Genomic DNA, 26,995 nt, shown 5'->3' on the forward strand with positions numbered 1-26,995 from the left:
TGTCTCTGGTAGTAACTCACGTGATGGGCGTGTCTGACTGTCACTTTAATGAGCCGTGCCACTTTTTCATTGACTTTGTAAGAGACCCTCCTCTCACTGGTGCGGAGCTATTAAAAAACCACAGAGACTGTCAAGATATCACAGCGCTCAGCCTCACACTGCTCCCACAAACCTGAGGCTGTCGCTCTGCTGATGCCTGCTGCACTAATTGTATTAAACTGACATTCAAACATCACTGCAACCAAAGACGACTCTGATTCTACACGGGAACTTCTCTTTACCTTGCATGGTGCACGCTGATCGATTTAAGCTCACGATTCTGAAGGAATCAAGTGTGAGATTTTTTGCCCGTGCCCCGCAGACGTCGTGCTGCAGCCGTGCAGAAATGTGGATTTTCCATTACTCTGATCTGCGAGCTGTGGGCTCCGGACCCCGCGATCCCACTCTGGGGGCCAGTTACAGCAAGTAACGAGACCAGGGGAACAGGCTCATAAATCCTCTCTGAGTCTCTCCTCATTTTCCATCCTCGCTCTCTCGCTCCTTTTCCTTTTCCTCCCTCGCTACTTTCGCTTTCCATCTTTCCTAGTCGAGGCAATTTATGATTAAAAGAAACTAAACGCAACAAATGAAGCAGTTCCACAGCCCAAGAAAACATTTGCAGTTTTAATTAAGCAAGTTTAATCCCTCTAATAAAGCTTCTCCTCCTTTTTTCTATTTGTTTTTCTCCCAAATCAGGACAAATTTGCACCCTTTTATGCTCAACAATGAAAATGAGATATGTTTGTCTTTGATATCAAATGTGGCATTGAATTTTTTAACTATTAATGTTGTTTTTTGGTTGGACTAAGCACAAAAGAAACTGTTGCTTACCTCTGCATCCCATCATGCTTTGCTCTTTTTCTTTGGGAGAGGTCAGCTTGTGTTTTTTTCCAGAGGGAGCTGCATAAATGTGCATTCATTCACGCAGCTGCAGGGTGACTGCACTTGTAAGAATTAGGGCTGAACGATTTGCAAAAATAATCTAATTGCAATTTTTTCCTGCAATATTGCGATTGCGATCTGAAATGTGATTATTAAGGTTCCTCAGTTTTTCTGTTGTTTAACAAACATCAGCAAGAAATCACTATATTATAACAAGTACAATGTTGGATGAGTTTAAACAAGGGCTGAATTTAGAAAAAAATTCTCTCTGTGATTTTGGCTACTACAGCAAATTTGATATGAATTGCTTTATTGAAGGGGATGATCATTTCTCATACTCTTCTCATTTTGATGAAAAACAAATAAATGCATGTGCAAGAAAAGAGGGATTTTTGTAAAAAAAATAAATCGAAATAAAAAAAAGATACTTGAAGGTTTTAATAATGTATAAAACAGTGATACTCAACATGTGGCTCTTTTATGTCTTCATTTTAAATATTAGTCCCCAAGAAAACCTTAAAAAAGGGAAACTTTTTGCACTCTTTCACCCATTTCTTCACTTTTCACCCATTTGAGCTACCTTTTGCCATTGAATACCACTTTTTTCCTACTTTTTTGCCCATTTTTGCCACTTTTTTTCCACGTGTATCCCATTTTTGCCTGTTAGGGCTATCTTTTGCCATTTAATACCACTTTTCCCTACTTTTTTGCCCATTTTGACACTTTTTTGCCACTTTTTACCCATTTTTTGCCATTTTTATCCCATTTTTTGCCCTTTTCACCCATTTAAGCTACTAATTGTCATTACATACCACTTTTTTCTTAGTTTTTGCCCATTTTAGTCAATCTTGACAGCTTTTTGCCCATTTTAGTCACTTTTCACTCATTTTTTTCACCACTTTTGTACCATTTTATGCCAACTGTAACTCATTTTTTTGTCACTTCTCACTCATTTTTTGCTACATTATGATCCTTTTCCACTTTTCCTCCCCATTTTCGCCCCTTTTTACTCACTTTGGTGGCTTTTTGACCATTTTTGCCACCTTTAACTTATTGTGGCTCTTGCAGAGGTATTTTTCAACAATTTGGCTCTTTGGTTGAGCAGGGTTGAGTAACACTGGTATAAAGGATAAAAAAAAGAAAAAAAGATTGTATCAACCTGGTATTTTGACACTTTTCAGGTTAAAGAAATATTGCACTGTCTGCGATTTGAATATTGCAGCAAGCCATATTGCAATTTAATTTAATTTGCGATTAATTGCCCAGCCCTACATCATGTTTTGCTCTTTTTCTTTGGGAGGGGTCAGCTTGTGTTTTTTTTTCCAGAGGGAGCTGCATAAATGTGCATTCATTCATGCAGCTGCAGGGTTACTGCACTTGTAAGAATGCAGCAACGCTCTCTGACATGAGCGTTTTTACTCCATCGTGGAGAAAAAGTTTACTTAACATGATCAAATGAAGCCGTGGAACCTGACAGAGTAAAGATCTGTTTTGCAAAGCAGGCTTATTAGAAACTCCCTCCCTTTTATTTGACTCCTGCAGCAGGTTGTTGAAACATCCTCCTTTAGTTAAATCCAGATTTTACACAAGTCTGTGTTTAGTTTTCTTCATGCCTGAGCTCGGCACCACCGCGCACTCAGCCCCTTCATGATTAAATATCAAGGAACTCCACTTGACATTTTATTAGTCCAGCAAGATGGATGAAATGGTGAGAATAAAGTAGGCTGTGTCTGTTCACTTTCCCACCAGCACTTGCCTTTCTCCTGTTTCTTTCCTTCCCCTTCCTCTAAGAGAAGTATGTATTAAGGAAACGTGATGGATTTCACTCTGAAAAGGAGATTTCCAGCGCTGAGGAGGAAACATATATTTCTGTGTCTTGTACCTGATGCTCCTGTTCTCCCTCCTCCTCCCTTACCCGACCCCCCCTCCTCTTTTTTCTACCTCAGATCTCTGTCTGAAGGATTAACCATCTCCAGCAGTGTGTCTCTGCTGTCTTGTAGCGCCGCGTATTGTTTGTGATTTGCTCGGGCCCATCCGTGCGGCTGCTCATTTCATCCGCCCAGCGTGACGCGCCGAATTGAGGGGGATCCACGCCGATTCCTCGCAGCCCTGGGCCACACTCGTTCTCCTCACCTGAGACGCGCACACTCATTACCTGACTTGCCGGGGTTGCAGATTCGTCGGGTGTGTGGAACCCGAACACCCCCCCTCCGTTTGGCTGCAGGCGTTGGCAGAGTTTTTGTGTAAAGGCATCGGGGCCATCGAGACATTACATGAGAGGAAAAGGAAAGATAGATGTGCTTCCTCCTTGTTTTCACAAGTTTAACACTTCAACACCCAGGAGTCCCTTCCTGTCTTCTCCTTTGCCCGCGGCATGACGGAGGAAGTCAAAACACCGGCTGAGAGCGGCGCTAATTCAACCTGTGCTCACTTTTGGAGAAGAAAGCAGCAAAATGGAAATGAAGGGAAAGAATGATTCATGCAAAAGTGTTTGAAAAATGAAAAAATCAAGCACAGGAACAAAAAAAAAATCTTTTCTTCCCCCTTGGTCTCATGATCGTTCCCTGATTTCTTGCCCCTCCTTGAAATTACAGGAAAAAAGGCCGAGCTCATTTTGTGTAATTTCACTTTCATGTTTTCATTTTCTTGCTTCGTACTCGGCTGATTTGTTTTGGTAGACATTCTTATCTCAATGGACAAAATTACATTTAATTGCAGAGTGGAAAAATAGTGAAACGGCCTATGAAAGCAAGAAACCCTGCTGTGTGCCAAACGTAAACTTTACAAAACCACCACTTCAAACAAGCAGAGATGTTAAAGCTCCATTATTTTGTATGCATGGATGCTGCCAGTGTAAAATAATGGCATTAATGGACACAGGCCCTTATTTTAATGTACCTGTTTGCTTAAAGGTGATACAGGAGCATCATTTTAATCTGACTTTGTTTCATATTCAGCCAAAAACTCCTCTCAGGAGCTGTAAGTCTTCTAACTCTTCAACCATGTGCTCAGGAGCCTTGGTCTAAAACAGGGGTCATCAAGTAAATCTGCACAAAGGCCGGATTTAGTCTCAACAGAAACTCTGGGGGCTGGACTTTCAAATACACAAAAATTAAAGAAAAGTTTTATATTATTTTAGGCATTAGAGGTGAGATCTATCCCTACTATCTATAACGCAGCAGGCCACAAGGAGACAAACCTGACAACAGAATAGGCCGGACCGCTGAAAATCACAGGGAATGGGCCCTCCCCAGTTGTCATTTAGCACCAATAATAACCCATTTTTGAAACTTTTAACCCTTTTTTGATTCTTTTTGCCCATTGTTGCCTCTTTAACACAATTTTTGAAAAATTTTAACCCCCTTTAAACCACTTTTCCTGCATGTTCTATCCCCTTTGTGCCACTGTTGACAGGAAGCTTTGGGGGGCCTGACGTGGCCCCCGGGCTGCCAGTTGATGATCAGTGGTCTAAAACAAGAGGCATTTTTTTCATGTGACACACCTTGAGAGGGTTGAGACCCAGTAGCAGTCACAACCTGATCCTCTGACACCTGGACCTGTTTGTTTTGATTTGAGCATGCCACACTCGCTGCCTCCTGTTGATAAACACGTGTTATCACTGCAGCGGCGTGGAAATGATACGTGCCTACGGAGAGGTACTCTACATCTTCCTGGCAGGACAAGTGCATACGGGTGCTTCTTCTGCTGCTTATATGTAGACAAATGTGAGTAAAAGAGGAGGAGGGAGGAGACTAGAGACTGAAGGAGAGCGCTGTGTAGTCCACTGGACTGTGTGTATGTGTAGTGACTGTGCAGTGTATGGGAATGTCTGGCACGCCTCCACAAGTGTCCCGCAGAGAGGGAATCCTGCTTGATGTGACCATGAATAGAAAGCCATCCCCACCCTCCTGAACCCAGCCGGACCCTTTGATGTCAAGGGGGTCACGCAGAGACCTTGCAGCTCCGGGGGGACATAGTTGCCCAGAATGCTTGGCAACCTCGCCATGCCATGCCAAGCCAAGCCAGGCCAGTCTGCAGTCTGCTCTGTGCAGCCAAGAGAGAAAGGAAAAGAGGGAAACTCAGATTGAATCGGGGACAAACTACAGTTTTCACTAATAGAATAGCCAAAGGACAAATTCCTGACCGTCATGGAAATGCTACAACTGAGTCTTTTAATATCACCTGACATAATAGTTTGTTTACTCTGCTTTACTCTGCTCTTAAAGTAGAAAAACCAGTGTGTTAGCATGATTAGCATCAGCTTAGATGGTATCTTTCTGTGGATATGTAAGTCTTTGGTAATGATTGTTAAGGGGTAAGAGAATCCCTGTCTCCACAGAAAATAATAAGGGTGGAGGAAATGTCTATAATCTGTTAAAGGGGACATATTTTACCCCTTTAAGGCAAGTTTGTATCGGTCTCAGAGGTCCCCAAAAGATGCCTGTGAAGTTGGTTGCTGAAAAAAAACTCCAGTATTGGATTTTTGCATGTCTAAAAACCCTCTGTTTCAGCCCTGCTCAGGATGAGCCGTTTCTGTTTCTGATCTATCTGACTCCGCCCCTCTCAGGAAATGGATCCAGCATCTCAGCTGGTAGCTGACAGAAAGACCAGGAGAGGAGGGTGGAACTTTCGTCGGAGCAGGGAGGGCCAACCGAACCTGGGGGCGGTGCTAGCTCCCCACATGACATCATGAGGGGAACATCTGAGAATGGCTCGTTTCAGCTCACATTTTCAGAAAGGTGGAGAAAGAAAAGGGGGGGGGTGGATTTTACTGGTACTTGAGCGGATTGTGGACAGGCCAAGGGCACATATTTTTGTTAGAAAAGCCTGAAAATTGGTCCCCTTTAAAGCCATACAAGACTAAAAAGTTAAACTCAAGTCAGCTGAACCTTCTCAGAAATATAACTACATGTCAAAAAGATTGCAAGCCTTGTGATTGGTCCTCTGTGTAGAACCGGGTGACAGTCTCTGCCAAATGGCATGTTTTGTGTATTCTAGAGTAGCTACAGCATAGATTCAACAGAGAAGTATAAAGCTCGAGTTTTAACAGTAAATCCATCCATAAAGCTCACCTAAGAGGTCTACGGTGCACTGCATCCTGGCAATACCAGCTCCCATCAAGTGCTTTCGAACTCAATAGACAGTTTCTTGCAACCTATGATGATTTCAACTCATAGAGTAGAGATGACCTCTAGAGCAGGGGTTCTCAACCTTTTCAGCCTGTGAACCCCCAAAATAAAGGTGTCAGAGACCGGGGACCCCCACTGTACCTGAAGGTGGCTGAACACAGCTATGAACATTTAAGAATATTCATGTGCAGACAATGCCGCCCATAAGGGGGGAAATAGCCCGGTCAAACTGAGGGCCAGCAAAAAATAGGCGTATGAAGCAGTAAAAAGGGGTTAAAAAAGTAGCTGAAATGGTGTAAAAGTAGCAACAATAGGTGGAAATTTGGTGAAATGGGATGGATCATTTAATATAAATAAAGTTGGCAGAATTGGTGGGAAAAAAGTGAAGGCAATGGGTTAAAATCTGGCAAAAGTGGCAACAGCGTTAATTTTTAAGGCATCTGGAGACCCCCCTCTCAGTGACTCACGACCCCCACTAGGGTCCCGACCCCAACATTGAGAACCAATGCTCTAGAGGATCCTGTAGCTCCTCAGGATCCAACGTATGCTCGTCCAGCTGAGGTCGGCCCTAAACTCTGGAAAAAGAATGCTGTGAAGTGTGGTGGCTCCACCTCTGACTTCTTCCCAGTTGATTCTGGGGTGAGGCATACCTGTATGGACTGGGTAATGGGGTAGGTAGCAGAGGCAGCGAACTGTGGAGTGTCATATGGAGATGTGAAGATCACTGATCTGGATTTTGTTGATGATGCTGTAGATGTCTGTGTGGAGGCTCTTAACTGGGTTAGGGTTTGGGTGAGGTGAATACTATAGAACATTGGAAATCTGGCCCAAACAAAGATCCAGGCATTTGGGGATGCATTGGATGCTGCAATTGAATCTGTGTCTGTGAATGGCTTAGAGCATGGAGGTGGCTGAGATCAACCTCAGACTTGGACTTGTACATGGGGTTTTGCTGGGCAAGGTAGTGTTGCGCTATCTGAGTATGAGTCTTTTGGTCCTCTTGGTCTTACTACTCTCTCGTTAGGCCTGGATGCTGACTTATGTCCAGAGGCGCCGGTTGAGCTGCTTTGTGACAACTTCTTTTCCGAGTAATTGTGGGTTTCATTGGCAAGACCATGTGTCTTTCCCAGGCCTGATCCAGCTCACCACATATTGGGTGCCCAGAACATGGTGGGCTGGACCAGATGTTGGCTGCAGCAAAGTGTGTCATGGAGGGTCTAGCTAGAGAGGTGGGACATGGACCTGGATGGCCTGGCCTTGATTAAATGTATGTCCATGTATGTCTGAGTGGCAGCATCGGTTTACCTGAAGGCTAGAGGCTTGCCCAAGTTGACCAAAACTTAGATTTGCACATTTTCCACTTCTTTTTCCAAAGATCTATGTTTGGAGCTGGAGGTTGCATACCAACTAGTGATGCTAAACCCACTTATTTAAGATCCAGTCCAGGGACCAGACCGGGGGACTTTGATTTTATTGAAGAAAAGCAGGATCGGAAAATAAGATTTCAATTTCAACGGCTTCTGAAAATGAACTCACTGGAATGTTCTTCAGCGACAAAACTTGTAAAAGACTTTTCCTCTGGTTTATTAGGAATCCAGAGTATATCTACCTTCTCTGTTATGCTTGTCTGTCTCTCCGTCTGTCTTCTCTCCTTGTCTCGGCTCCCTCTCCTCTCTCCTTGGGTCTCAGCTGGCTCTGTTCCTGTGGTCCTTTGATCTCAGTGAAAGGGTTTGGAGCTTTAAAGTGCTTCTGTTTCCGCTGTCAGGAGCCCCTCTCTTCCTCCTCTCTGGTTTAGGCTTTCAGAGCGGTGGCAGCCTTGTACTGTAGCTGGGTGGGTCGGGTGGGGGGAGGTTTCTGTGAGGTGGTGAGATGAGTTAGGGGTGTGTGATGCTGTCAACCCCCGGTCAGAAGAGGGCCTGACTGTTCCCAGCTCTTTCCAAAACCTTGCTTCACTCTTAACTGTGCCTGCTGTGTACGATGTGTAAAGAAAGACCAGTCTCTATAGGCATAACAGGTGCTCTTGTTCTGTTGTACTACTTCTACTTCCTGTCCATTTCATTTATGTTTTATGTTTAAAATCCTTTAAATCCTCTAAGTAAAGCAAAGAACGTAGAGACTGGCTTGGCTTGGCACTGTTCTCTGTGATACTCCTAAATTCACCAAATTTGAAAGCCATTTGAAAGCTTCTTTAACTCTCATGGAATGAATCCAATCACCTCTGAGTTTTTTCCAAAGGCTCTGCCCTTTCCCAAACACTGTCTGTGAGAGGTTTACCAGATGGATATTTGAAACAAATCCATCTGGCGTGTCAGGATAGCCAGCACAATGGTGGTAACTGGTTTCTATGTGCATCCCAATGAAATAAATCAATAAGACAGTGAGAGCTTTTATATCAGACATTCTGGATTCAGGTCTAACCTGAGGGCCTAACAGGGTCACCTTGGTTAACCATAAACTGTCAACCTCATTTCACCCGTAGTAAGATATGAAAAAACTTAGCAGTGATGATGAATTATTTTGACATTTAAAAAGTTAGGAGGATACGTTTAAAGGCTTACAATCTGAGAAAAGTAAATTTATTAGTTCAAAAAGGTCAAAACATTGAATTGAAATTGAAAAATAAGTTTTAATGGCAAATATATTTGAAAGAAGTCAAAATCATGAGTTTAAAAGGTTAAAATATGAAATAAATTTATAATCATGAAATTAAAAGTCAAATTATGATTCAGATTTTAAATTGTGAGCCTGAAAGGTCAAACTATGAGATTCTGACATCAAAGTTTGGAGTTTAAATTAGAGATAAAATACAAAATAATTGGTTTAAAAGGTCAATATGAATTAGAAATGTATAATTATGAATCTTAAAGCTCAAAATATTATATGAGAAGTCAAAATTATGAGTTGAAATGCTTAAAGTACAAAATAAAAAGTCAAAATCCTAAATTTGAGTCCTAATTGTGAGATGCAAAATTGAAAATATTAGATTAAAACACAAATTAATTCCTTTTCCCACATTCCTGACTTCTTATCTAAATATTTTTACTCCTCACTTTTTCAGATTTTATGACTTAAAGGTATCTTAAATTATCCAGGATGATGCGCCAGTTATAACAGAAATATGAGATCGTCTTGTGTGCCGGATTTAACTGTTCTACGGGCCGGATTAGGCCCCCGTGCCTAAAGTTAGACACCCATGATATAGAGTCAACTTAGAATGTCAACTTTGTCAACAACAATGGCGGCTTAGAAAATCACAAGACTATAATTTTTAAGTGTGGGATTTCCAGGTCTAGAGGCACTGTCAGTACCAGGACACAAGTCCTTTATGTTGATTTCATGTTGAATTGGGAATTTTCCTTAAATAGATTCAGTTTGGGTTAGGACTACCAGTGCTTTACAAATGCATCATTTAAGCATTTACTGATTCATGGCTTATAAATAAGAAATAATGCAGAATAGATTATGAGTTAAATATTTGCTTATGTTTTACTAATGATATATTAATGCCAGAATGTATAGACATTTAAAGTCTTACCAACTTTTGTAACCTTGCAGCAGAAAACATCATGACCAGTGCTGTGAAATATAGCTTGTAGGTGCTGCCAACAGGCCACAGGCCCTTATCCAACAACTTTAACCACAGCTTAGTCTTTCCAACAGAACGTGGACAAGAAAAATATCACATCTTTCTCTCTCACTCTGCACACACAACTCCTGTTCTCACACTTTGTAACTTTGGTTGATCCCTGTGAGAGTAGTGAAACATTTAAAGGCAGAGTTTCAAGAAAGCCTCGAACTTCCTTTGCTACAGGAGATCGTGGCAAAAGCAACCAAGTAGAGATCAGCTTAATAGAGGAAAAAAAGAGACTGTCAACGCAAGAGCCAGGATAAGAGATAGTCCCACTGGCCTTCGTGTTGTCAAAAGGAGCAGGAATTGCCTCTGAAAGTCTAAGCATGCTAAGTCATGACTAATACCAGTTCTTGCATAATGTTGCTTTAATTATAGGATAATAAAAATTGGATCCCACAAAGATTAAGTCTAATCTTACTGGACTTGGTTGATATCGTGACTCTTGGTTTTTCCGTCTTTTGGTTTCCAAATCTCCCTCTTGAACCACTCCAGCAGCTATGGCTGCAAAAAATTTTTGTCTTTGAGCATTCACAGTTGCTGGATTATTGGATTTGGACTCAGCAATTTCCTGTACCCGTCTGCAAAGCACACATCAAGAAATTTTCATTTTATGTCATGTGCAACCATTTCACGCTTGAACTAAAACGATTCTGCAAAGCACGGTTCCTGTTTTAGCAGACCGCTGTGTCAATAGCAGCAGGTCTAACCAGGCTGCACCACAATGATACCTTCTGTCCTACATTAAGTCATCAACCTCCGCCGCAACTGTGTGTTTCTACTTCAGCTTTCACTTGGAAAAATTATTAGTGTTGATTCAACCTTGTTCCAAACAAAGATTCAAGGCCGGTTTACATGGACACACACCCTTACATGAAACCTCAGATTGGTTTGGGGGCATATTTACTCTTGGCAAGGGTATATTCATCCGGTGAAATAAGACGACAGTTTAAGATCCACAGACCGCTGCGTGTAAACATGCAATGTCTTAAAGAGGAGCTGGCTGGTTGAAGCGAGGCCACGTGAAAGGAAATGGCTTCCATATGTCAGGAGTTCTTCGTGCCCTGTTTGCAGGACGAAGGTTAATAGGAATTATAAACCTAGGAAGGGAAACGGAGGAGTGAAGGTAAAGGCAAAAGAAACCTGCGAACCCCGCGGTACAGCTTTGATGTAAATCTTAAATCAGGTGTAACTAAGATGCTGCCTCTCCCACTTGCATATCAGCACACACACGAGGTGAACATTCCTGCACACACGCTGCACTTTGTCAGATTACTTCCTTTCGTCATGTTGATTAATGCATTCTGGCAGATGCTAAGACGATCACGACCCTGCAGAGAGCAGCTGAAGGCGGACACTCTTTTGGCTTTTTTCTCTCATAAGAGCAGAGACACGCCACACTCCTCTGAAACATCCATCTCTCTGCTGTCCTCCTCAAATCCCCTCACACCTGGCTCTGCAGCCCCATGAGACCTACTTTTTCTCTTCTTCTTTTCAAGCTCTGTTGTCTTCCAAATCTTCTGTGTCCACCCTTGCCTCCCAAAATCATTGTCCATATCTTCACATGCTCTTTTCTGACTACTGTTCATGCTCCATTTTCCCTCCCATGTATCCTCCCCCTCCTCTCTCATCCCTTCGAACTTTTCTTGCCCTGTGATAGACTGTAAAAGAGAAAGTCGGCCTACTTTTGAAGACTTGATTTCAGAACTTTAGCCTTTGTTTGACCTGTACAAGTTGGCTTCACATTAGAGGTTAGAGATGTTTCAACTTAATTTTTGCTTCTTGATCCCGATCCATAGTCATGATTATAGGCCAGCCCCTGTGAACACGAGTGTAATTAAGACGTATACTGAAAAACTGAGAGGGGTCTGGCTGCAGATCTCAGACCATGAAAGACCGTTACTGTGAGATGTCACCACCGTCAGCCAGAGGCGGCATTAATTGCCAGTGCAACATATTAGATTTTTTTTGTTTTGAAACTCAGCTTATATCATAAACAAAGCCCAGCAATCACATCCATGAAAAAGACGCATCAAAAACATTACAGACTAAAAATAATTTTATGGGCTAATCTGTTATCAAGCTACGTATAGAACGGATTTAGAAGTAGTTACAAGAACAGTGACTCACTTTAGCTGCATTAGCTTAGCTATAGCTAACAGCTACGCTGGCTACATAATAAATGTTACTACATAAGCCAATGTAGCTGAGTTAGCTTTAGCAAATGTAGCTGATGCTAACTTAGCTACATAGATGATGTAGATACATACAGTGCTTAACAAATTTATTAGACCACCTGTCATATTTGTCTCAGAGACCATCCAGCACCATGAAGTGCTTTAATGCGGACTCTTTCATTTTCAGTCAGCTCTCCACTTTATCCATTTTGAACAGGAATGAGGAATTTCAAACTGAATTCACCTTTTTATACCCAAATTTGAGCCGACTCACTGGGCTTCTCTGAGAAGTCAGAAATGAATCAAGCATAACATTCAACCTCTAAAACTCTCTTTTTTTTGTTCAGGAATGCAAGTAAATAACTATAATTTGACATATTAATCAAGAAATATTAATGTGCTTTACTATTTTTTTCAGTTTTTTTGTAAATCAGCAAATTTGAAAATTCATGGATAACAATAATAATTCTATTTTAGCATCAAAAATATCATTTCGGTTAAAGAGGTTCTACATATTGGTGTATTAACCATTGCAGAAATATCAAAAATGATTTTGATAATTACCAATGCTGTTAATTTAGGGCAGCTGTGGCATAAACCTTACTTTGGGTGGTGGTCTAATAAATTTGTTAAGCACTGTAGCTTAAATAGCCACTTTGTAAGCTTAGCTTTAAATATGTAGCTCTGTCATCTACGTATCTTACACAGCTAATGGAGCTACGTAAGCTACGCTTGCTGCATTAGAATGTTTCCATGGAGGATGAGCTTTTGTCCTGTAACTTGGTTTTTATTAAATGTTTTCTGATCAAACTTTTGCAGGTCAGGTTTTAAATTTTTAACTGGTATCCTTACCAAAGAGATATGTAGCGTCTAAAGTTATAAATAAAACAAAAATAAAGTTCTAACCGGGATTAAAATATGTATAGACTTGATTTAGATTTATTTGTGCGAACGGTTGCTTGCTTCATTAGTTTTAGCGGAAGCTGAGGTAGTTACGCTACATACTTAATTAACGTTTCTACTTGAACCAGTGTTGGTAGACTAGCTTTAGCTTTAGTAAACATAGCCAAAGCAAATGTTTCTATGTTACAGTGATGTTTAGATTCCTCATATAAAGACAACCAGGAACCACTGGAAGTGGGTTATGCAATTCTAGGAAAATCAGTCACAGGCTGTGGGTCTGACTTCATATTTTTACCCCTGAAAAAACCTAGGCTAATATATGGGTGCAATTTGTATCTTTGAAAAAGGACCGATTACTGACAGTTTGCTAGCTTTTGCAAACTTAGAGCATTATAATTCTCCTAAACTAGATTAACTATCATACTCAGTGAAACCCAGTGTTGTGTTTTTGGCAGTATTAGAGGCCAGTATCCATAATGATTATGCTTATTTGCACAGTTAAGTAACCATGTGATTGGACTATTGTTCTTTGGAAGCATGGTCATCCATGCTAAAGTAGATGGTGATATTGCCCATTTAAGCTAGTTATCCCTACCTCTTGTTGACCTATTATGCCAAATACCACACTATAAGGAAAAAGTAAGCAACTGTTTTTGCAGCAGTACCCTTGCGTTGTTTTATTCCCAGCTGTCTTCTGCACGTATATGCTGTTTGACCTCTGGGTCAACTTCCAGTGCAGGAATTGGGGAGCATGTGCAGAGCGCCAAAGCCTGTTGGAGTCCAGATGGTGTGTATACTGGTAAGAGTAGGTCAGCCCGTCCATTACTAGAGGTTTAAGTTCACCTCATTTTTGAAAACAAAGGCCACATTTCCTTCTAAAGTAGTCTATGTTCACTTTCAGTCTTCGATAGACTGATTAATAATCCTGTCACCATTTGTCTTCCCATGTCTGCTCTCTTTTATTTTTTTAAACCACGTTTTTTTTTTACAGTGCTCCAGACCTTCCAGTAGGACTCTGTTCTTATTCAGTAATTTAATTGGAAAAACAAGGCGAGCTGAGGCATTTCGCCAGGGTCAGTGTAAGGAGATGCAGCCAACGAATGACAGGGTTAATCAGTGTCAGGGCAGCCGGAGTGGGTGTCTGGCTCTGCTCAAACAGGCATGTGGAGGTCCAGACAAGGAAAAAAAGTCGCATTACCTTTTCCCTCTGGTGCCTAATTTCTGAATCAAAATGTCTCAAACTTCACATGCAGCCATTTCAGGGCCATTAAGACTTTTGCTCCCATAATCTTTGCTTTCAAATGGAGAATACATGAGGGAATTTGAGGATTTCTTCTACTTTGGTTATCTCAGGATGGGATAAACCAGTTCTATTATATAATCGTTCCTTTTGTTAACAGTGGTTAAACAGGTTTGTTTGCCCTTGATGCATGCGCTCATGAATGAAAGCATGTACGTGTGTATGTGCAATATTGCAAGGTCAGCCATGTGACATCAAAGTGCCAGAGCGTCACATCTGCAGCTGTGTTGTGATCCGTTTAAATGAGCCGTGTAATGGTGGCGTGTGGGCACGCGGACTTGCTTATCATAAACACACTGGTTCACACACCTGTTTTGAAGTCCACTGTTTGCCCTCAGCTTCGTTCACGAGGCATGGAGGAAGTAAAACAATCTCTGGTGGATCTGTTGACTGAAGACGTGCAGAATCACACCGATCGAATGGAGGTAGAGGAAAAATCCCATGACCGTGATCCCTTTGTGGGTCATCGTTTAACTCTTAAGCAGTGCGGTTGAGGTTCATGATGTCATTGTTGTTGCAAAACTCAAGAGTGCTTTTTCTCGGTTTGAGAGCAAAGACTTGCTGATTTGTCTTCATACTTTACCTTAAAGCCTATCATTGTACTAAAAATGTCAGCTAGCAAATGTCACGTACACAAACATTGTAAAAAGTCAAAGAAGCAAAGCAAACCTTACTGGTCAACCCTACACCTGTTTCCTGTTGGTTTTCCATCAAAATATCACGGAGCAGAGATACGTTCTGAACCTGCAGGGAAAGTTTTTAGTGCAGGTGGGGAAAGTTTTGTATGTGTGTAGAGAAAGTTTAACATGCATGCAATGAAAGTTTTGAATCTGCAGAGAAAGTTTCGTACACACTCAGAGGAAATTTTGTATATGTGGAGACAAAGTTTTGTGCAAGGGCAGAGAAAGTTTCACTTTAAGTGTTTTGCGCGCTTGCATCAAGTTTTTTCCGTGTGTAGAGAACGTTTTTGGCGCAAAGAGAAAGTTTCATATGCGCACAAAGAAAGTTTAATATTTGAGCAGAGAAAGTTTTGTACATGCCAGAGAAAGTTTAAGTGTGTGCAGGTAACTTGTGTGCTTGTGCAGATTAAGTTTTAAGCATGTTCACATAAAATTTTGTTCATCCACAGAGAAAGTTTTGAGCACATATAGTGAAGGTTTTGTACATTCACAGAGAAAGCTTCGGACATGCGCCTTCAAAGTTTTGAGTGATTGCATCGAGAATTTTCCTTTTTGGCTTAGAAGAAGTTTCAAGCTTGTGCATGGATGTTTAAATGATTGGTACATGCACAGCAGGGTTGCCTGGTCTGCGGTTTTCCTGCATAATTGGGCTACTTTACACGTACTTCCGCAGGTAGATATTTTATGTCGAGAATATTTTATGTTGAGCAGACCCATTTTTATGTCTTGCGTATGAGTATTTAATATCCATAGCGGAACAAACTGCTTTATTTACACTCAAATACAACTAAATCAACCAGCAGAGAAGCAGGTAAAGATGGAACATGGCGCAACACACATTCACGCCACACACAGAGAAGTAACATGCCTGTGTACACACTAGCAATATATGTAGTGTGGCAGAGGTTTTACTGGCTTATGTTGAATTTCAGCATTGGGCTTGGTTATGACCGACCATTGGGCTGAATTTGTCACGCAGACCTGGCAACCCTGACACACTGGAAGTTAAGAACTTGGTCAGAGAGAAAGAGAAAGTTTTGTACATTCATAGACATTTTTGCACATGCACAGAGAAAGTCTTGAGCATGTGCAGAGAAAGTTTCATACTTGTGCGGACAAATTTTTAATTTAAAGTCTTGGATGCTCACAGAGAATATTATGCACATGCATACTGAGATTTTAAGTACGGACAAGGAAGCATGCATGTGCATGTAATTTTTTTATAAATGCACATAGAAAGTCTTGAGTGTGTTGAGGGAAAGTTTTGAATGTCAATTCCAGATTTTTGTACATGCATAGGGTGCGGACAAGGAAGCATCCATACACAGAGAAGGTTTTGAGCATATGCATGTAAAATTTTTGTAAGTGCACATAGACAGTCTTGAGCATGTTCAAAGCAACGCACAGAAAAAGTTTTAAGCATATGCAGAGAAAGTTTCGTAAATACACGGAGATAGTCTTGTGCACAGTTAGAAAGTGTAATAGGTGCACAAAGGAAGTTTCTTACGTGAAAGTTTTGAGCGCGCATGTAGAGAAAGCTTTGTATGTGCATAGAGAAAGTTTAAAGCAGGCAAAGAATGTTTCGTACGTGCTTAGTGGTAGATTTAAGTGCGTGCTGAGAGAGTTGCATGCGTGTGAGCACAAAATATTGAGGCTGTGTGATGTGTGAAGAAAGTTTTATACATGGACAGAAAATTTTGAGTTCTTGCAAAGAAATTTTCCTACACACTCAGACAAGGTTTCATACCTGTATAGAGATGTTTGCTGAGAAATTGTCATTAGCACACACAGAGAAAAATTAGGTTGGCAGCCTAACAAGCTTGCAGAAGCCTCGTGAATGAGTGGAGGATGGTTTGAGAGCAAGCAGACCTTTTGAGCACAAACAGAGAAAATCTAAGCACAAGGAGAGAGTACCGAGCACGAATGCAGGTCATTGTGCTTAAAACGTTAAAAAGCACTCTTGTGTTTCCCAACAATAATGACTCCATAGAGATTCCTCTAAGGACTCCTCCTCACACACACCTGCCTCAGCATCACTGAGACATGTTGTCACACACTTTAACACAGTAAAAGCTGTTAAAATCTACCCATAACCCCTTTGGGCTCATTACAGACAGACTCCTGAAGTTTATATGTGTGAATTCCTGTGCACATACATGTCTGTGTGTTGTTTCCGCTCCTCAGTGCTCATTATTTGCCCCGGCCTGAGCTCTTTCATTAGGGGGGCTGTGAAGTGGAGGGACAGAGGGGCCAGTTGGGGATCAGGGGAAGGGGCGGAGGTCGTAATTGGGCTGTTCCGCTCCCCTGGCCTTGCTCAAGGTCACTGCGAGACAAACTCCGGGGCCAGGTCTTTCACTCTTTCTTCCGTTTTTTTCCGTCTGTCTTTTCCCACCTCTCCTCCCGCCTTTAAACCTTCACGTTTCCTCTTCCTCCCTCCCTCCCTCCCTCCATCGTCCTCTCCTCCTCCTGGGGTCTTTTGTCACAGTAGACTGGTCCACCAGGGAGCCTCAGAGAAGTGGAGGGGCTAATTCAGTCTAATCTCTGAGCCTGTTAATGTCTGGCTGATATGTGGATTTCTCCTCATCCTCAGGGGACGGCCTTTGTGGCGAAGGCCGTCATTATGAAGTTTCCGAGCCCTCCTAGCCAATTATAAGAAGGGAGACAAATTAGTTCATGTGAAACTCGGCTCATAAGAAGTTTTCCAGATTGTTCTCAACTTTATTTCTCATCTCGAACTATGCAGACAATTCAGTTTGATATAAGAGAAAAGCCTTAGAGTTATATCTTCTATTCTAAAGAGGAGATTGTGCATCTTGTACGAGACTTGCCGGTGGATTTTGTTCAACATTGTACCCGTCATGTGTAATTCTGTAAAGGGTTTCAGTTTCAGCGGTGTAGCGTTGCTTGTCTGGCGCTGGCCGGCGGTGAGCTCGGTCTAACGTTTCCCTCTGATTAAGACGCAGTGGTGAAAGCAGCCTTTGATCTGAGGAAATGTCTGCGTAGGGAGCAGTTGGAATGCAGCGCTCTTCTCTCCGCCTCGCAGATGGAGGCAGAGAGATAGTGTCACAGTCCGTTTGTCTGGCCCCGCCACTGACTGTACGCCCACAGGAGGCGACTCTGGACGGTCAGAGTCGATCAAATGATCATGATGATGCTCTTTATAGTCAACTGATGCAGACATTGGTGGCGACAGAGGCTCATATTTCACATGCCTTAGAGACCTAATGACATCTGGTAACAATCTTCAAAAAAATTAACTCATTTAAAAAGACATTGAACCTCCTTAATATCTCTTTCTATTTTTGGACTGTTTTTTGCAAGTGAGTTAATGCTGGAAATTTTCACACTGAGTTCAACTTTCATCAAACTTAACTGAAGCTACGTTAGTCAAGCTAATTTATTTTTAGATTACAAAATCACAACTGGAATATTTGCCGAAAATGTTTTTACAGATGAAGACAACATTGACCCTTGTGGTGTCACCAAACAAAAAGTGAAGCAAGTTTGAATGCAAGACGCCACTAGAGAGTTTTTGGGCTATTTTGCAAAGCTTTTTAAGCGGGGAGGGCCAACCAAACCTGGGGGCGGAGTTAACTCTCCACATGTCATCATGAGGGGAAAATCTGAGAATGGCTTGCCTAGCACACATTTTCTGAAAAGTGGAGAAAGAGTGGGGGTGTTTGAATGGATTTTTCTAGTACTTGAGGGGATTGTGGTCAGGCCAGGGGCACATATTTTTGTTAGAAAAGCCTGAAAAGGGATTTTTGCATAATATGTTCCCTTTAAATCCTTCATAGGCATTTTGTAAAATCCTCATTGCAATGCTTTTGATGCATGAACCAAGCTTACCTGAGTAGTCATGACTAACAAAAATTAATTTGGTGCTAAAACAGTGTTCAAAAACAGAGAGCAGGCAAAGATACAGGCTTGGGGAGGAACTACACATCCCACAATTCATTGCAATCCATTTTATTTGTTTTACTAATATTGATGTCTTTTTGTATTTAGTCAGTGTAGGTGCACAAATGTTGGGGCGGGGCGACTGTGGCTCAGTAGGTAGAGTCACTCATTATCAATCAGAAGGTTGTGGGTTTGATTCCGAGCTCCTGTAGTCAAATGTCAATGATGATGTGACCCCAGTTTGCTCCCTTAGCTTTGTTGGTGGCGAGTAAATGGAAATATGAATAAATATGAATGGAAATAGCTAAAACTGCAGGTCTACTCAACCAACCACTGCCATCAGTGAATGACAGGATTGAGAATGGGTAGGTGTGACTTGAAAAACTAGTCTAGATGACTAGAAAAGTGCTGTACAAGCTTAAGCTTAAGTCCACGTTGTTTGGTTTTATTACCTCCGTCAAGGAGGCTATGTGATCGGGGGGGTTTGTTTGTCTGTTCATTTGTTTGTTAGCAACATAACTCAAAAAGTCATGGACGGACTGTCATGAAATTTTCAGGAAATGTCAGAAATGGCATAAGGAAGAACTGATTAGATTTTGGAACTGATCCAGCTCACCATCTGGATTCAGGATTTTTTTAAAGGATTCTGTACTATTGGGAGATAGGGCTAATGGCAGAGGTCTGTGCTGTTACCACTTGACACCAGGAGATGGTGGACATGAGTAACTTCTGCAAAGTTTTGGGGTTTATAGGCTTTCAAAGACACACACCCGGTCGAGGAGATGAGTCGGAGCACAACAGAGAGAAAGACAGCAGATTGTAGCGAGAATACTCACCATGCTGGGAGGAATAGAGGAATATTCACCCTCTGCCATGACTTCCAGTCGTCCGGTGAGACTGTGGGTGCTTCCGCCATGAATTCCACACATAGCGAAGCCAATGCTTTGCCTCACCGTGTCTCCACCCCACCAGGGAGGGAGTAATTGGTGAATTAGATTTTGGGAGTGATCTGATCACCGTCTGGATCCAGGAATGTTTTTAAAGGATTCTTCACTATTGGGACATCGGGCTGATGGCGGAGGTCTGTGCTTTCTGAGTGCTTTTCTAGTTGCATAAAGTCCCCAAATTCATTTAATTGAGAAATAAAATGGCTGTAAAAAGATGCCAAGATTTCCCTCCAAAAATTATTGTTATTGTAATTGTTCACGGAGGTTACATGCATATTCCTGGGTTGTCACCCGGACCAGTCCTGCTATAACCACTCCTTTTATACACAAGCTTAATATAACTCTGAATTGCACCAAAGGGCTGCACTGTGGTTTGGTGGTTAGTGCTGTTCCCTCATGTCATGAAGGTTCCTGGTTTGAATCCTGGTTGGGGTCTTCATGCTTTGATTCTGTTCTGCTAGTGCATGCATGGGTTCTCTCCAGGTTCTCCCACTTCCCCAGACCAAAATAGGCCTGTTAGGATGATTGGTGTTACTAAATTGCCCGTAGGAGTGAATGTTAGAGTGGCTGCGTGTATGTCCCTACATGTTGGCCTTGTGATCAGTCCAGGGTATTCCCTGCATATCACCCAATAATGGATAGACCTGCAACCCCTAAGTGGTTTAGATGGATGGATGGATCTGAAGGTAATCATAACAGATAAAGTGGGATCTTCAACAGCATCTGCAGTCATATTCTTCTTCTGATAATACTTCTGGTTGAACTTAGTGCTAACTCGCTCACAAATTCTGATGTACCTCTTGACAAGCTATACACGTGCTATTTTTGTTTAAAGATGACAAAAAACATAAAAATGTGTTGTAACAATGTGTGGTTTAAATTAAACTGTGAAAAATTTATTGAAATATGTGTTTTTATATGCACCCTTTTAGGCTTTGAGCAGGTTTTTTTTTCAAACATATCAAATTTTAAAATTTTTAAAGTTCAGTTCTGTTTATTTAGGCAATTTTCTGTCTGTAACAGTCACAAAGAAGCACAGATAAAGAAAACAAATGTATTTTCATCATAGGCTCATTTGGGCCCCCTTCCTAACTTTGGGCCCTGGAAAGTCGTCCCACCTTCCCCTTCATTGTGACGCCCATGCATACATTTCACTGAATTCATAAGAATTCTGGAGTCTACTCAAAGTTTCACACACATTAAAAACAAGTATTTATGTTCTCCCCTCTTTGTGTATCTGCAGGCCTCCTGCACTGGCGGGCAGTCCAGCTTTCTCTGACATCTCCCTCATCCGGATCTCGCCCCAGCGGAACCCCTCTGTGGGGGCGGAGTCACCCTTTCACCCTCCACACTCTTACATCAACCCGTACATGGACTACATCCGCTCGCTCCACAGCAGCCCCTCCATCTCTGTTCTGTCGGCCACACGGGGGCTCAGCCCTGCAGATGGTGAATAAAGTGAAACACAATGATTCTCTCTAACACACAGGGATACCCTGGAGGATCAGAAACAGGCAGCAAACCCTCAGCAGACTCCTAAAACTGATATTTGATATTGATCAGAGAGCTTTGATTGATATTAAAAGGAAGCTGGATTCTCTGTATGAGTTTAATTCTGTTTGAGATCAGAGGAGGTCAGGTGAGAGGCAACAAGATCCATCTCTATTAAGACCAGGAGGGGAGGAGGGGGAGACGTTATCTCCTGAGTGAGGCAGCGGGTGGATGGGAGTGTTATGAGTGCGGTGTGATCCGTGTGGGTGGGGCTGCAGGTTGGGGGGGGGGGGTAATCCTTTTGATCTGTGAGTCATGTCACAGACCTCAGGAGGATGCATCAGTGAGCGGCAGGGTCACGTACAGTTACAACCCGCACACCATGGGGAGGAGGAGGAGGGGGTTCAAGTTCAGGATTGGGGGTGAGGGGAGGGTCGTTATGGTTTACTACAGGGAGCATTTGTTTCCTGAGATCTTCAAGGTGGATTTGGACCAGAAAGATCTATTAAAGAGGACACCAGAACCAGGTCAATTAAAATGACACAATCTCAGCAAGCAAGTGATAAAAAAGACAAACTAGAAGTATTTAAATGATTAAAATTTAGGATTTAAACATGCAAGAAAAGGAAGGGGATTTATTGTTGAGCAAAAAAAAAAAAAACAGAAAAACAAAAAACTTAGGTAATGTTGGGGAGAAAATCTGGAACTTTTTAAATTTGTTTTGGAAATTTGAATATAAAGACAAAAAAATGCTTCTTTTTTTACTCTGGAAAGTTGCTTTTTTGACATTTTGTAGATTTTAAAAGGTAATAAAGGAATGGTTGGCCTATCAGTACCATCAGGGCTGAATGATTTGCAAAAATAATCTAATTGCAATTGTATCCCCCAGCATTGCAGTTGCGATTTAATATTACATTATTTTTAGGTTCCTCATCTTACGTGCTCATTTAACACAAACAATAATACAGTTTACATTATAACCTGCACTATATTTGATTAAAAAATGGGGATAAACAATTTTGAAAAAAAAAATTGTGATTTTTGCTTTAATTCCAAATTTGATATCAATTGCCATAGTGAAGGGGATTTTTATGTTATTCTCGCTTTTTATTAAGAAAGAATCAAAATACATAAACAGGAAAAGGACTTAAGTAAAAATTCTAAAAATAAAAATATTTGAATAATGTGTGGAACATAAAATCTGCTCCTGCTGCAAAACAAAATTGCATTAAACTGGTATTTTTCAATTTTTTTTTTTTTTTTTTTTACAAATTTTAGGTTAAAGAAATATCACACTGTCTGCGATTTTAAAATTGCAGCAGGCCATATTGTGATTTAATCTAATTTGTGATTAATTTCCCAGCCCTAGTACCATCTAGAATTGCAAGTTGGGCTGGGCAATGAATTGAAAATTCGATAAAGTCGCAAGATGGCCTGCTGCAATTTTCAAATCTCAGAAGGTGCAATACTTCAGTAACCTGAAATTTGTGTCAAAATGGCAGTTTAAAACATTTTTTTGCTGCAGGGATGTAATGCATCACATATCATATGACCATTAATTGCCATTTTTTTCAATAGTCTACAAAATATTGTACCTTCTTGATTTTTGCACTTTTTTCTTATTAACCTCCTAAGACCCTGCATCCACATATGAGGATGTTACATTCTGGCTATCTTACGACATAGTAAAAATTTCTTAATGAGAATTTTTTAGATTATTGTTCAGAACATCCAATAAAGTTTAAATCAATCACTTGACAAAATAGGAGAAACTAAAATGAAAGTTTCAGAAATTTTCATTGTTTTTTTTTTTTTTAGAAATATAACTCATGGATGTTTTGGGATGTTTTCTCCCTTAGTTTCCTTGGAGGTTTTTCAAAGTAAAAATTTTTTCAAAGGATTTTTTTAAGATTAGGAGACTTTGTTTGGACATTCTCATGTTTTTTGTTTTTTTTTTTTTTTTTTTTTTTGTAAATTTGGCAAATGTATCTGTGATTTTTTGGGGGGTTATTTATTTGGCTTTTTTGTTTAGAAATTTGGGGTATTCTCAAGGAATGTGGGAAATTTATCTTTGAATTTTGGGAATTGGGAGGCAATAGCACAATTTTATGGAAATTTTAGGGAATCTTTAAGGATGTTGGGGGAATTTTCTGTCATTTTCATAGAATATTGGGAAATATATTTGTACATTTTGGGGAATTTGTTTTGAGATATTGGGATATGGGGATTTTTTCAAAATTAAAATTTAGACTTCATGATAAAGTTTCACTGAAATATTTGAGGAATGTATAAAAAAAATTGTGGAATTTTTTTATGTGGAACTTTAAAGATATGTTTAAGAACTTTGCACAGAAACTGTAGGTCATTTTTTTATTCAAGAGCATTTGTACTTTTTAATAACCTTTTCTCTCATTCGCTTGGAGTGTTCTTTTTTCTTCATGATGTAATGGTAGCCAGGGATACTAATTAACCAGTGACTGGATCCTCTAGACACAGGTGTCTTTATACCCTGCACAGAAATTGTCGGTCATTTTTTGTTAATTTTAGGGTATTTGTGTTGATATTGGACATGAATTTTGGTCAAAATTAATTCCATTTTAAAGATGAGGCTGAGCTTGAAATGATCAAATCCTACTTATCCCCAATAAAGGAAGGAAAGCTGAGGTCTCAGGAAGTTAAATATGAGAATGACAAAAACATTATTCCCCCTTCAACACAACAATATGAGTAAAAATAATCAGAAATCACTTTTTTTCACCTCTTGTTTAATCTAATATTGAGTTGGTTATAATATAGAATAATGTATTGATTGTGTTTGTTGTAAAATATATAAGATGAGAAACATAAGGAACAATTGCACATCAAATCACAATACTGGGGGGGGGGGTCGTAATTAGATTATTTTCCCAAATCGTTCAGCCTAATTGCAGTCAAATAAAAAAGAAAATTGCTGTCAATAACAGAGGCTATTTCGAGACACACTTGCCAGATTAGACCAGAGACCTTTTACTAGACCATTGCTTTCCAACTGGGGGTCCGGGCACCCTTAGGGGGCATCTATCAGCTCTGGCATGGCTATAAAAGTTATGATAACACATTTAAAGGGTGGTTTATACAGTTGTCTTTTGGTATGAAAGTGTTTTTAGGCCTCTGACATTGGGATTTTATCATTTAAAACAATTTAAAGTAGTTAATTTTGACAGCAATGTATCAGGCTTTTACCAAAAAGTGTTGAAATTTTGACTGTTCAAAGAATTGACTCAGTTCACCTTAGAGACTCAGAACAGGCCAGATTGCCTAACAGCCCCCTCCTGTCATCAGCTCTCAACCCCGCAGCTCTTCAGCAGCAGAGCCCCACTTTAACTCCTCACCTTGTGTTGAAGTGTATCTCTGAAGGGGCAGATAGCACGGGCACTTCCTCTTACACCAGCACACTCCACTTCATCTCAAAAAAAAAATCAAAGTGAAGAAAAGTCGAGTCTCTGCTGGCGGCTTCACTCATCCCCTCTCCTGCTTCCCAACATTCGTGAACAGGAAGTGCCACAGATCAACTCTAAACCCCTTCAATTTTCCACCACTGCAACAAAATGTGCACCAGCTTCAGCTCAGTTTGAATCCAGATAGTTCCTCCAACCTACCACATGGTCCGCGGTTCACTTCATAATGCTGTGAATTGTGAATGAGGCACCTAATTACTCCTTTAATCAATCCGGTGATTAATTAACCCATCAGCCTTTGTGTTGTTAGTATATCACCGCGCTTACAGGGTGCCTCATGCTTCAATATGCATTTTTTTTCCTCAGCAAAAGTACATTTGAATAATGATGAATTAATTAACAGAATCTAATGGAGATTTAAAGTGGGTGGGATTTAGTGCCACCCTCTGCCACACATTTGCTTTTTCTTTCCCGTGCCCCTCCTTCGCTTTACCGCTCCCTTTTCTCTCAGAGACGAGGTTCAGAGGTAGGCTCGCCCCTGATCCTATTGTAATGCTGAAGGAGCACCCGTTGGCTCACAAAGTCCTGAGGCAACTCTCTGCCTTTTTCCACGTCGAGTGCCACACTGACAGCCATCCAACCCCCCTTCCTTGCTGCGCTCCCCACTTTTTGCCCCCAGGATCGCACTCGGATGCCAGCATTTCTGATTTAGAAATTCCGCAAAGCCCCTTTTTTTCTGCGTGGATCCTGAATGGGCCACATTATAGTTGAATGCAAAAGCAAAGCTAAGGCGGAACACTGGAGACAATTAAGAAACTCCCCCCCCTTCCTCTGAAGACATAATACCCAGATCGAATTAATTTAGAATTTTTTCTTACATTTATTCCACCAATCATGGATGCATATTGCAGGCATACAGGCCAGCCTTAAGAGGAAATCTCCTCATACACTGTTTCTTTATTTATTTTCTCTTTATTTCCTCAATAAGGGGGGAAAAAGATCTGCAGCACTCTGTGGGTCTGAACTGATTCTATATTTGCATCCAAAACCACAGTGTGAGTCTTTTCCTTCTCTCTTTCTTTGAATATTTGCATAAGGAAGCCCACCACCAGATGTTTATTTTTAGGCTACGGTTCAAGGACTTACAACGTGATATAACCGAGGGACTGACTTGGAAAAGAGAGGAATCATTTTCTGCATCTTTATGCATGCAGATATATCTAGGCAGACTTAGGCATCCTTTTGTTTTCATATGCAGTTTAAATGATCTTTTATTTAGAATTTAAACCTTTAGGATTTGGAATTATGATGAGACAAAATTTATATTTTTAAAGATTTCAGCTTGGGTATTCAAATTAATTTTTGCCTTTTTAACTGCAAACACTATTAATGGAATAATCCAGTTATAATCCTTGCAGTCTTATTGCAGTTATTTTTAGCAGTGCAGACTTTGCAGTTGACTAAATGAAAAGTAATTTGTTGGGCTAAGTGATATGACCTAATGATAAAATCTCAGCTTTTTTCATACTAAATTCCATTTATAATTTAAATCAAATTTGTTTGTTTTTTCACTTAGCCTCCTGAATCCTGACCTTTTTTTTTTAAATGTAATTGTTTGGCATCAGTAACACCAGTGAAGATTAAAACATCAGCCTTGTTTTTGAAACGGAATTAGATTTTGCCAAAAATGATGTCCACAAATCTCCTGAAGGTCATGTTTCTGCAGAAAATACAGCACTGAATCGGTTTTCATGTCGGCCAGTTGGTTAGTTGTTGGGGTTTGTGTAGAAATTTTTCTTTTTGTTTCGATGATGGATGACAAGCATGAACCAAATTTCCACAAAAATTATGAATGTCTTTGAAATGTTCTTTCCCTAAAATTCCCTAATATTCCAAAGACAAGTTCTCCAAAATTCCTTTCATTTAGCCACAACATTCCAAAAAAAATTCCATGGAAATTCCTGAAAATTTTTGAGAAAATTTCAAAACATATACCCCTAAAATTTCCTATCAAATTCCCAAAAATGTACCATTGCCATACTGAAAATTCCCCCCAAACATCCAAACATATTCCCCAAAATTTACAAATAGCCAAAAGTGCCAAAAGGATTTCAAAGCAATTTTTCCATCAAATGTCCAAACAATTTCCCTAGAATGTCCATGAAATATCCTGAAAAATTCTCCCAACATTTCATACAAGTTCTTAAACTTCAGTGGACATTCTGGGCGATGCTGAGAGCAGAAATTATTGTTATGCAGTAGGAAAGCCAAGATGATATTTCCTCATATTTATTACAGGGTCTGAAGAGGTTAACATTTTAAATACTAAAAATCTTCATTTAGCTCAGACATCTTGTAACATTTTGATTGAATTGAATGGTCCTGGTTAGCTGCTTTCAGTATGCATAGTCTGAAACAGAAACCTTTGGGGTTTAGTGTAGCTGGAGAGACAAAAGGAGAATGTATCAACGTCATGTTTTGC

At 40.6% G+C, this 26,995-nt stretch overlaps 1 protein-coding gene across 2 annotated transcripts in view; it reads left to right on the forward strand.

Annotated features, from left to right (window-relative positions):
• Positions 1–26,995, forward strand: part of gli3 (GLI family zinc finger 3) — a 193,300-nt gene that overhangs the window by 126,722 nt on the left and 39,583 nt on the right. For both annotated transcript variants that reach the window (XM_041814401.1, XM_041814402.1), the window contains one exon: positions 20,829–21,034. In XM_041814401.1, the coding sequence (XP_041670335.1) occupies positions 20,829–21,034 (206 nt within the window). The remainder of the gene's footprint in view (positions 1–20,828; positions 21,035–26,995) is intronic.

The sequence above is a fragment of the Cheilinus undulatus genome, linkage group 19 (assembly GCF_018320785.1).
Source record: "Cheilinus undulatus linkage group 19, ASM1832078v1, whole genome shotgun sequence".
NCBI classification, from domain to species: domain Eukaryota; kingdom Metazoa; phylum Chordata; class Actinopteri; order Labriformes; family Labridae; genus Cheilinus; species Cheilinus undulatus.